The sequence below is a fragment of the Cladosporium halotolerans genome, assembly GCF_011745625.1.
Source record: "Cladosporium halotolerans strain TM138-S3 chromosome Unknown Sca2, whole genome shotgun sequence".
Classification (NCBI taxonomy): domain Eukaryota; kingdom Fungi; phylum Ascomycota; class Dothideomycetes; order Cladosporiales; family Cladosporiaceae; genus Cladosporium; species Cladosporium halotolerans.
In genome coordinates, this window is record NW_027191453.1 from 983,898 (window position 1) to 995,751 (window position 11,854).

The 11,854-nt window shown below is 54.4% G+C and overlaps 4 protein-coding genes across 4 annotated transcripts; 3 read left to right on the forward strand and 1 right to left on the reverse strand.

The window, feature by feature from the left end:
- Positions 1 to 1,773: 1,773 nt before the first annotated feature.
- Positions 1,774 to 3,312, forward strand: WHR41_00863 (uncharacterized protein; the record flags this gene model as incomplete). The annotated part of the gene is made up of 3 exons (XM_069369469.1): positions 1,774 to 2,101; positions 2,150 to 2,347; positions 2,400 to 3,312. The coding sequence occupies 3 exons, from the start codon at positions 1,774 to 1,776 to the stop codon at positions 3,200 to 3,202; spliced, it is 1,329 nt and encodes a 442-aa protein (XP_069233684.1). The 3' UTR covers positions 3,203 to 3,312.
- Positions 3,313 to 5,197: 1,885 nt separating this feature from the next.
- On the forward strand, positions 5,198 to 5,569 carry WHR41_00864 (uncharacterized protein; the record flags this gene model as incomplete). Its single annotated transcript, XM_069369470.1, has 1 exon — positions 5,198 to 5,569. One exon carries the CDS (start codon positions 5,198 to 5,200, stop codon positions 5,567 to 5,569), a length of 372 nt encoding a protein of 123 aa, XP_069233697.1.
- Positions 5,570 to 6,341: 772 nt separating this feature from the next.
- WHR41_00865 (uncharacterized protein) lies at positions 6,342 to 8,394 on the forward strand. Its single transcript, XM_069369471.1, has 5 exons — positions 6,342 to 6,846; positions 6,903 to 7,269; positions 7,323 to 7,583; positions 7,641 to 8,008; positions 8,058 to 8,394. The coding sequence occupies exons 1-5, from the start codon at positions 6,588 to 6,590 to the stop codon at positions 8,297 to 8,299; spliced, it is 1,497 nt and encodes a 498-aa protein (XP_069233686.1). The 5' UTR covers positions 6,342 to 6,587; the 3' UTR covers positions 8,300 to 8,394.
- Positions 8,395 to 9,352: 958 nt separating this feature from the next.
- WHR41_00866 (uncharacterized protein) lies at positions 9,353 to 11,604 on the reverse strand (the record flags this gene model as incomplete). The annotated part of the gene is made up of 2 exons (XM_069369472.1): positions 9,353 to 11,221; positions 11,275 to 11,604. 2 exons carry the CDS (start codon positions 11,602 to 11,604, stop codon positions 9,353 to 9,355), a joined length of 2,199 nt encoding a protein of 732 aa, XP_069233687.1.
- Between the last annotated feature and the right edge of the window lie 250 nt (positions 11,605 to 11,854).

Sequence of the window (11,854 nt, forward strand, 5' to 3'; positions counted from 1 at the left end):
GTCTCACCTACCGGTATTCAGTCATGAGCTCACGCGTGCCTTTGCATCTCGAGGAGTGTGCTCTCCAGGGCGACATTTGACATGGAACACTCGTGCTGGATCCGATTGCTCTTTCCTACTCGTGCCCGGGGAGGTGATCAAGCCCTGCGCTACTGCTGCTCGCGACCCCTTAGCCGACGAGCGGATGCGCTTGCTAAAGTCACAACACAGTGCACGGTCACGACTTGTCTGTAGCGCACGATGATTGAACCGTCCTGGAGTTCGCATACGATCGACTGCCATCAGCTCCTTGTCCACATCCACAGTACCATTACCGCATTATGAAGCACCACGTAAAGCCCTCAAAATTCGAATGTTACATGGAGAGTCGAGATCTCCATGTCAGTGCACTATGCTTGACTCCCTCTTTGTGGCGCCAGATGCCCTGTCAATTAGTGCATAGTGTGGTGTTCAACCAGTGAATTCATCTGAAAATTCACAGTAGCAGCACAAATGCTGTGATGACATTGAGTCGATATTAGAGTATCTCAGAATTTACTCGGAAAAGGGCCAACAAAACGTATGATCGATCTGCCATGTCTCCGGTCGTCCCTGACGACATAAGACAAATCTATCGGTGACGAGTAGGGCGATCTCAACCCCAACCCTAACCCTGACATCCCAGACGGCTGGACTTCGCCGCCTTCTAGCGTCGAAGAACCCCTGTCAATCTCCGGACTTCGCCCTTGCAACACCACAAAGATTCAGACTCACGAAAACACGTGCACGCGCCGAAGGGATGATCCCGAAACGTCTGAAGATACCTGCACTCTATGGACCGGGGCCCGTCTCCGCGGACTGCAGTGCTCAAGTCCGCAAACACGCGGCCAGAATTCAGCCCTGAAACGATTCGCGCATTCCACGGTGCTTCTTTCAGACGGCCGAAACCGCGCCGATACCTGTCTGCTGCCTCACCATCGATCCTTCCGCGATAGCCCCTAGACCGCGCACAGGGAGTGACATCAACACACACGTGGTTGAAAGCATCTATCACATTTTCTTCAGTGAAGTCTCGACAAAGTCGGAGCTGTTATGATAAAGTCTAACCCTACTGACTGATTGGGCTGTCACGTGCACTGTCCATGATATCTAGATGCAGGTTGACGACTTTTCGGTCATGGTAACCATCTACCAGCCACATGAAGGATTTTCCGATACAAGCTAAGACGGCAAAACTGGTTCCTGGTTCGGTGCGATGCTCCCATGTGAGCTGTGCACTCTATGCAACGCTGGCATAGGCATGGAGTACCCGGTGACATCTACCTACAACCCTTGCAATCTCTATGCATTCAGGCGGCTGGCGCAGCTGTATACGCGGACGCCACGGTCATTTCTGAGGACACGATCTGCGGTAGTGCCGTGTCAAGGACGACTGTCTTGCGTATGGTTTTCTTTTCTGATCGATCGGTGTTTCCGGGTCGACGGAGTGCAAAGGGTCTGAGCCTTGCGCGTCCGTACATATACCATGTCGAGATGTCTCCCACCTGGCACTCAGGTAGAAAGTAACGAGCCCCCACGGCATACTTAAAGAGAAAAAAAGGCCAACTCCCCATTTGATCAATCACCTCCTCAGAACATTATTTCGTGGCAAACTGCCCGCTCACAAGCATGGCCGTTGAATCTCAAAACCGAAATCTGCAGCCTTCGCCAGCCGAAAGCGCGCGAAAATCACAAGAGAGCGTCCAGCCAACAACAATTCCTCCAACTCCAGTCGCTCAATCTATCGAGCCAAAGATGAGCCGCACGGGCCTCAAAGAGACACAGCACGGCCGTCAAGAGCCTGAACCGCTTCTTGAAGATGTCCCACTTGAAAGACCCTCACTCCACAGTGCTCGGCATTCGTGGCGTTCTGGACGGCCGCAAAGCTGGGCCCCCGATGACCGTGACGACCGTAGGCCCTACAGAGCGATTGCCTCCTACGACTATGGCACACCATCAAAAGCGCCTGCTGGAAGGGAATATGGCGACTCTTACTTCGACTACAGGGGTCCGTATTACGACCACCCGTATTCCCATTACCCGTTCTACCCGCCTCCGAGCCAGCGGAGAAGCGTTCCGCCGCGTGGGAGTTGGCGGTCCAGCTCCACGATCACTGCCTTGCCAACTCAAGGCCCGCTTCCGCCACCACCTCAAGCCGCTGAGGAATCTGGCGATGAGACTGAAGATGAGAGGACTCCAACTCCTCGTCCGAAAAGGCTGCAGCAGCGACCTCTGACGTGGGGCTATGATTATACCCCGCCGCCGCCGTCAACGGAAGCAATTATGCGTTTGCCCTTCACATGGTGGATGAACAGCGGCGTCAAAGACCGTAAGTGCACCCTCCAATCTAGCGGAAGGGTCTTGGAGCTAACGTATCGCAGACTTTGTGTCGGCGCTCTCAGAGTGTGTGGGAACGATAATGTTCCTGTTTTTTGCATTTGCCGGCACTCAAGTTGCCAATATCAACGCAAACAGCGGTGCCTCAGCCTCTACGACAAACGCAGCCACAGGCTTCTCACCCATCGTTCTCACTTACATCTCACTCTCGTTTGGCTTCAGTCTGATGGTCAACGTCTGGATCTTCTATCGCATCTCAGGCGGACTCTTCAACCCCGCCGTCACGCTTGGCATGGTCATGGTCAAATCTTTGAGCTACACCCGAGGCATCCTCCTCTGCGGCGCACAAATCGTCGGGTCGATTATCACCTCTCTGATTGTGAAGGTGCTGTTTCCCGTTGACTTCAACGTTCGCACGACGCTCTCCGAAGACACCAGCCTTGTGCAAGGTGTATTCATCGAAGGCCTCTTGACTGCCGAGTTGGTCTTCGCTATCTTCATGCTCGCGAAAGAAAAGCATCGTGCGACCTACTTGGCCCCTGTTGGCATCGGCATTGCGCTCTTCATTGCTGAGCTCGTCGGAGTGTACTACACCGGCGGGTCGCTGAACCCAGCCCGCTCTTTCGGGCCCTGCGTTGTCACTGGCATCTGGGATAAGGAGCACTGGATATACTGGGTTGGACCATGCTGCGGTGCCATCGGTGCGGTGGGTTTCTACAACTTCATTAAGGTCCTCGAATATGAGATGGCCAATCCGGGTCAAGACTCTGCGAGCGAGCAGAAGGCGGAGAAAGAGGCAGAGCAGTACAAGAACAAGAAGGACGAGGGTAGGAACGATATGGTGTAGTGTGTTGTTTAAGATCTGTTTACGAAGCTGCTGCACTTGAACGCCACGAAAATTTTTATAGGTAGATAGCCTCCTTCCCGTCCTCAATTCTGTGCTGGTCACATGAAGAGTGTATAAGATTTACTACTCGCCTCGTTATATTCTGATTCGCCTTCACTTTTCCCTTTTACCGCGTATGGTAGCGCTAACTTCAGCGCAGCACGCTTGAGCGCTGCTCGAGCCAGCACCATCACATTCAACACGTGACAAGTGTCATTCTAGAGCTGCGCAAGAACCTCAAAAACGAAGACATGCAAACGGAAAGCAGAAAGCTAAAACATAAAACAGGCGAAAGGCCCAAGCAAGATACCTTGCTTTAGACGAGATCGGCGGCAACCAATTATTCTCAGTGGACCAAACGGCAATCGAAGAATTTCCGCAGGAGACCGACTTGTTTAATGAAAGCACACAGCCAGTCGAAAAATACTCCGCATTGCAGTTGGGAGGAGGGGGAAAAGAGTATGACTGGGTATAATTCGTTTGAGTGTGGTTTCGGCGACTTCTTCGTCTATGCCTCGTGCTACTGGCTCGAGCATTACGGAAAAATCGAAAATGTGTCTTTTGTCAATCTGGCAGGCGTAGAGAACATCTGCGCAGCAAAGTCATCCAGAATGCATAACTGGGGTGAGCAATATCGACGCCCTGGGCGCGCCATCGTGCCCAGATTCGAACTTGAGAGTGCCTTGTACGATCCGATCAGCATAACGTCGCTATACATATCTCCATCTATGCTGCTCCATGTTCTCCAGACCGCAGACCTTCGAGGCACGAAGTAAAACCCAAACACGATCGTCCTGGCTGCTGATCAAAGAAAGCGGTGGGGAGATCCCGGTCGCTTCCGAATATTTCAGAATTGCCTGCTTGGAAGTCATCTGTACGCTTCTGGCCGATTCAGTTTCCCATGAGTCCTGGAAGAGCGCACCAAGCCACTTGATCTGACTTTGACCAAGAAGATGCAAGTACACATTCTGACATGAGATTCCCGGTGCCCAGGGCGGATGAGAGTAATGTGACGAGCTTGATCTTCAGCGGACAAGAGAGTGTCCCCAAGAGATGCATAGGGACTATCTGCACAATTGTTAGCGGATGTTTCTACGTGCAGTGTACTTCGAATACATGCGTCTCCGCTAGTATTAAACTCAAAGTCCGTCTTTACAGTAGCTTGACTGTTGTCCGTGCACTGACGCCTTATAGCTCCTACCAAACCTTATACATGATGATCTTCCCTCTCTTTCCGTTGACCCTACCCATCTATAGAAAATCAAGGACCGCGAGACTAAAGCTCTCTACGCACCTACTAAAGGGTCATGGGAGTGCCGAGCATCTGCCAAGAAACAGTGCCTCCCCCGCTGAAGCTGAAGTCCTGCTGCTGTTTGCAATGACCCCTTGGACCAAGGGACGCACAACGAGCTTCCCTTGCTGCGAGCGACCAGATCCTCCAGCCTTCTTGCAGGCACAATGAGACACACGAAGCTTCCTTCATCTTGCATCGACGAACTCCTTTCACTGAACCTGCAGTAAGCGAACAGGCATCACGTAAGGACGTATGTTGTTGACCTCGAAGTCCAGGTCACATCTTCCGACGCCCTTCGGCTCAGCAGTCCTAAACGCCGTCTTCTTTACTTTCGAACGCACCCGTACCTCGTCGTAATCATTTTACCGGATGGTACACGACACTAGAGGACTGAACAACGTGGATCTGAATAGTAGCGCTGGTCGCAGTGGCGTTTGGGGGGTCTGTGTTTCCCAACGAGATAATCGGCAATACCAACCCCTCAGTACCGATACAGTGCGTTCAAGAGAAGCGGGAAGAAGTGGCGAGAGAACATGTGGAAACGATTGCATTCTTCTAGCAGCACTAGTACGCGAGCAGGCTCCGCACCTCGTTCCACTCCAGACACGGGACAAAGCAACATTCTTCGACTGCCTAGAGAGGTTCGTGATAATATATATCGAATGGTTTTCTACGTTGCACATCCGCTCTACCTGTTCCAGGACACCGACTCACAAATCGAGGTCTTCGGGCCCGAAAGGCCTCCTCAGTGGCTCGCATTGCTTCATGTAAATCGACAAATCCACGCCGAAGCCGCTGAATCACTTTTTGGCACTGTTCATTTCGTCCTACTGGATGAGAAAAGGGCTCAAGGCTGCCTTCTCCAAGCTTTCTTGACTCGCATTGGCCCGGCAAACTCAGCTTCGCTCTCGCATCTCAGCATGGACTTTCCCAACCTCGAAGGAACCATGGAAGAGTTGAAAATGAGGGACGACAGTCTTCAGAGATTTCAAGCTTTGCAGGAGTCTTGCACTAACCTGACAACTTTGGAGTGATCTTTCAGCGCCAGACATTCACGGCACTTGAATCGACTGGCTGGAGAGAGTCTGCCGCTTATCAAAGAGGCATTGTCGCAAATAAATTCGCAGCTGCAAGTTGTCCCCTCGCTGCAGGAAATCGTCGTCAGAGTCACTGCACCAAACCCGGCTGTCTCGATCATGGACTGCATGCGATCACTGGGATGGAACGTAGTACCTGTATGCGGAGCTTAGTGAGAGTTGGACCACCCACTCCGACTTTGTTACAAAACGGCGTGGACTAAGAGCCCACTTGCTTTGACAGAGGGCACGCATCGCGATTTTCTTTGGCATTTCCATACTTCTACTGTGATGTGAAGTTGGCCGCGAGGATACTTAACCCAAAAGGGCCCGAACATTGCACCCTTTGTCGTCAGATTCTTATTACACAACCATCGCTCGTTCCTCCATATTGTATGATCTTGCCCGTATGATATCTGCTAGACTGACGGCCTGCACTCTGGCTCTGCAAGCGCAATCTTCAATAGCGCTTGAAAGCCTGATCGGAAATTGAGAAGTGACCGCAATGAAGATCCCAAATTCCGAGACGGGTCTTAGCTAGAAAATTATCTAGTAATATCAGGGTATTTGGCTACCTACGTAATTCACGACAGGCGAGATGTATACTGCTAAACCTTGGTCTTACCCCAGTTTGAGGGGAAAGCCGAAGTGGAGTTTAAACCACCAAGCGAGAGCGGGAGATGTGGGCCGTAGTAGTAGTGCCTCTCGATCCTTCTGACTCTCACCGTGCACAGGCGCGTGGACCTTCTTCGTGGCTTCACATTGACGCCACAGCATCTATCAGTCGCTGGTTCACCCCAGTTTGGGGTAATCCGACATGGATCCGCAGATAAGTTCTACATGCCGACAAGCGAGGATTGGAGATATTAGCCGGATGAACGCTGATAGGCAGCTCTATAAAGAGACATAATGTTGCCGTTTTCGACCATCCTCATCGCCTTCTTCATCACCTTCTTCAAGACCATTGATCAACAACATGTCTCAATTCGACGCTGCCCCTCCAAACACTCACGCTGGCGGCAAAGATGACGCTCTGCGCACGAAAGGCAATGATGGTATGGCTGCACCCGCCGACATCGACGTCGCCGTTGGATACACCGATGAGCGGATTAACATGGAGGAATATGAGCGAACGGTCCCGCTGTGGAAGCGCATATGGCAGCATAGCCTAACACAAATGATGCTGCTCAGCGTGCAAGCCTTTTGTGGCCCTGCTATGGCAGATGCAATCGCTGGTACGTGTTCCCAACCCACAAATGCCGAATGAAATCATTTGCTGATGCTGCTCCAGGTCTTGGTGGAGGAGGCCTTGCGACTCCCCAAACGTCCAACATTGCAACCGCAATCAACTACACCATGTTGGCAGTCTGTTGTGCCCTGGGCGGACCGATTGTGAATAAGCTAGGCACGAAGTGGTCGTTAGTCATCGGTGCCTGCTCTTTCCCCATCCGGGGTTCATCCTACTATTGCAACAGCAAATTTGGTAACCAATGGTATCTGATACTTGGTGGTTTCTTCACTGGTATCGGAACGGGAACATGGTACGTCGCCGAGAGTGGGACAATCATGTCACTTGCGTCCACCAACTCTCGCGGCAAGTACCTGGCTCTCTGGATCGTCGCCCGCAACCTCGGACAGCTTGTAGGAGGTGCCATCAAGTAAGTGCGACCGATGTTGCGAATGCTCATCAATTAGCGTTAACACAGCACAGCCTTTCAAAGAATCACGTCAAAGGTGTGACTGGCGGAGTTACCCCCGATACATACATTGCTTTCTTGATCATTGAATGCATGGCGCTACCATTCGCACTCCTCATTTCACCTCTCGGGCGTGTAGTCAGGTCCGACGGTACCAAGATTCTTGTGTCTGAGAAGTTGTCTACGAAGGCGGAGTTCAAGATGATCAAAGTTACCATGACGTCGAAACTCATCCTGCTGTCCGCTTTCTGGGCCATCTGGTCTTTCTTCTACAGGTATGCAGGAACATGAGCATTGATTCTCCTAGGTCATGTTGCTGACGTTGTTGATAGTGGTACATGGTCGACCTACCTGGCAACCTACTTCAGCGTCCGAGCTCGTGCGCTATCATCGCTTATCTCGCCCTTCTTCTGCATCATCGGTTGCTTCGGACTAGGCTTCGTTCTTGATATGAAGAGCTTGGGACAGCGGCGTAGAGCCCAAGTTGGTCTAATCATGGTCGTCTTACTCAACCTCGGAGTCTATATCTGGTCTATCGTCATCCAGGCCGGATTCAATAGCCATGACCCCGGCAAGATCGACTGGGACGACGGGCTCTACCCACGCTCGTTTCTGCCTTACTTCTTCGTACAAACGACGGGCCCACTGTCTCAGTCATACATGTACTGGCTGCTGTCTTCATTCGCGACTGATGCACAAGGTAAGCGACTTCACAGTGAATTGACCCGACTGAAGCTAATCCGGCGCAGCAAACGTTCGTAACGGTGCGGCATTCCGTTGCCTTGAAGCTATAGGTCAGGCGATCTCGTATGGCATGAACACACAGATCAAGACAAGTCCGCTCATCGGGTTCTGCGTTACTTTCGGCTTGATGGCTCTTGCCTTTGGGCCCATGTTGGTGTTGGTCAACTCGACGCCGGAGCGCATTCCGGCCGACGTGGCAGCGGAGGAGATTGAGCACGCCGAGAGCAAAGGCGTTGGTTTGAATTGACCTATGGTCGTATGCATCAGTGATAAGATTCTCGAGACGAGTCTGCCAATATTGGCCCTTCAAAACTCTCCAAACTCAGAACGCTCTAGCACCCATGCTCAAAGCCCTTGTCGCCTCCGCCGAGTCTGCACTTGAGACGATCATCGTCTCTGTAGCTGTGTCTGCCTATGATATAGACTCCATCAACTACGAATTGGCCAAAGGCAACGTCCATTCGGCATTGAGCGAGTTGGGCATTGATGGCTATAACCGTCTCGATCATGTTGTGCGTCAGCTTGCCCCAGCACTCAGGATTCGAGGGGATTGTTCCGGGCCATACACACTTCCAGAGGATCCACTTTACTACCACAACCAAGGACAACTTCTCTTCACTATCGTGTACACACAGGAATCGATGACGGCGGGCCTATGGAAAGAGGAGTGCGGTGTAATGGAAATGACCAACCGTTGGAATTCCGCCCAGCTCGGCCACAACGCCATGCAGACTTGCAGGAAGACCGCAGAGGATAAGACAATTTGCGAAGAGTATTTCAAGACCGCACTTCGCAGCGCGATCAGGGACTCGAGCCGTGATAGGCACGAAGAGATTGGCCCAGTGTTGATATACGGAGAGTGCGCTGGTGACAACGACATGCTCGCCACGCTACGGCAAGTTCAAACAGAGCAGTTTCCGAATGGCCATGCAGGCGACTTGTCTCGCGTGCGAAATGTCTCGCCCGATCCGGCATTTGCGGGCTCTCGATCAATGGCTAGGACTATGTGGGAGGCACATGGCTCCGAGTACGAGCGTCATTGTGTGATGGAGCTCTGATCTACAACAAGTGAGGGGAGAATCCGACATGCCTGCGCCAATCGTGCGCTCCTGCCATCTTCGCCACATGTCCGAGATGCCGTCATGAGAAACAGACTCATGTATTTAAGCAATCCTGTGAACCCAGATGAAGCTCAGCTTTCAATTCAAACCCAGTGTATCTGTAGTAGGGTATATCAGAAACGCCAGTGGTCCCAAAATACCAAAATCAACGCCAGAATCCCGAGCGCAGTCATGACAATTCAACCTTGCCGCTCGTTTTCTCCTCCGCCATCACCCTTATGCATAATCCCCTCCGCCCAGTTCTTCGCATCGCCAAACTTGGCAGCAAACCACGCCCACCAACCATTGTGGTGGTTGAGATTCTCATCCTCATCCTCACCCTCACCCTCACGTCCACCATCCTGCACCTCCGGCCTTTCATCAGCCCCTTGACCAGGCCTAACAGAAACCAACGAGCCCCTCGAATCCGTCGTCCACGTCCCCTTGCCCTCCGCCTCCCCGCTCGTCGCCGTCCCATCCCCAGGCGAAACAGTAACCAACGAGCCCCTCGAATCGGTCGTCCAGCTAACCTTGTCCTCCGAACCAGTCGCAACCTCCACCCCCGGCAGACTCGAGAACTGCGGCACAGGCGCAATAACCGGCACCTTCGCCCCGCTCGGCAGCGGGTCCTCCGGCACCTCGCCCGGGCCCGCAACAGCGTGCACGCCCACCGGAGTCAGCGGCAGCCTGAGCGTGCCATTGTTCGGCGCAGCGCCCAAGCCCAGACTGTCGCAGACGAGCCCGTAGACCTCCGTGTTCTGGAAGACGTCCACTTCACTGCCGGGCGCGTGCGGGAAGGCCGGGCCGCGCGCGACGAAGATCGCGCGCATGAGCGGGTGCTCGTGGTCGTAGCCGTGCAAGCCCGCGGGGGCGTAGGGGCCGCTGGCGGTGCGGACGTCGAAGTCGTCGCGCGTGACGATCGCCCAGCCCGTCGTGGGGATGAGCCAGAGGGGCGCGATGCGCGCGTTGTGCGCGAAGTGGTAGCGGGCGGGCATGGTGCGGTCGCGCAGGTGGACTTCGAAGGTTCCTGCGTACTCGGGGGTTTGGGACTTGGCGAGGAGGTCGTCGTATAGTCTTTCGAGATTTTCGGGGCTGGAATCGTACGGCCTCAGGCCGTAGAGGGGCCAGCCGTCGGTGTGTTCGATGAGGGAGGTGTCGAGGAGGTCTTCGAGCTGAATGAGGCGCGAGGTGTCGGTGGTCGCCATGCCGTGGTCAGAGACGATAATGACGTTGACTATGTCGGAGAGGTTGCGCGCTTCGATGCCAGCAAACAGCTTCCCAAGCATAGTATCGACCTCCGAGATCGTCTTCCGAATCTCCGTGCTGTTCGGACCATACTTGTGCCCGTCCGCATCCACATTAGGCACATACGCCGCCATCAACTGCGGTCTAGGAGACTCCGCAACGGCGCGCTCACTCTCGTCCTTCGGCCCCGGCATATCCAACCACCCCAGAATCCTATCGACCTTCCTCCCCAGCTCCTCCTTCGCATTGTACTTGTCCACATACGTCGGCTCAACATCCCCAATATGCGCCTCGCTCCCCGGCCACATGTGCACCCCACTCTTCACCCCCTCCCTCTCCGCGAGCTCCCAAACGGGCTCCGCGCGCCACCACTCCGGCTGCATCGACCTCTCCGGATCCGTGTAGTAGAACTCCCTCTCCATCTCCGGGTCCCAGAACGTATTCCCCACCACGCCATGGCTCTCGGGATATAAGCCAGTAACCAGCGTGAAATGGTTCGGGAACGTGACGGACGGGAACGAAGGCAGCATGTACTTGGGCGAGACGCCGGCGCGGATGAACGCCGCGAGCGTGGGCGTGAGGTCGCGGTGGAGGAAGTCCGCTCTGAAGCCGTCGAGAGAAATCAGCAGCGTCGTGGGCGCGAAGAGCGAGGTGCCGTTGCTGAGCACTTGCGGCACGTACTCGCTCTTCTCACCACTGCTGCTGGTGCGGAACCGACTCCCCTCACTCGCATTGTAAGCCCCGTACAGCAGCGCGAGGAACAACCCAGCGATAACCGCGTAGACCAGCGCGAAGCGCCCGTACTTCCCAGCTTTCTTTCCCTGCTGTCACAAAATCAGCCCCAGTCCCAAGAACCGCCCCCCCCAAGCAAACTCACCTTCTCAAACCGCACCGGGCTCTCCTCTCCCGAAACACTACTCCTCTCGCTCTCGCCCCCCTGCTCCATCCTCCCCGCCAAACCCCTCCGCGCCCTCCTGCCCGACCCCCCGCCTCCAGCAACAGAAAGCAGCCGCTCGACCTCCTCCTGGCCCCCGAGCGTCTCGCGATCAAATCTCCGTTCCCTCTCGCTCTCAGCGAGCGAAGAGCGCCTCTTAGCTCTCCCCGTGAAATCGCCATCGTCATACTCGCTCTCGCGATCGCTGGCGCTGGCGCCGCCGTCGTCGTCGTCGGCGCGGGGCACGCGCGCGTACTCCGCAGGCGGCGGCATGCCTGCACTGCGGGGCGTTCGTTCGTTTGCGCAAAAAGGTAGCTCCGGAGCGACGGAAAGAGAGAAGAAGACGACTTCAATTAGCCATCGAGCGATTCGCGCAGCGAGAGTGGAAAAAGTCCGCTGCGCCTTGCGCGGCGTGTGCTCGTGAGAGGTGGTGTCGGAGTGAAGGAGCGGAGGGCCTGAGGCAGGAAGGATTGGGCGGCTACTGCAAGGTAGCTTAGGCGGGCGCGATGGATTCGGCTTGCGG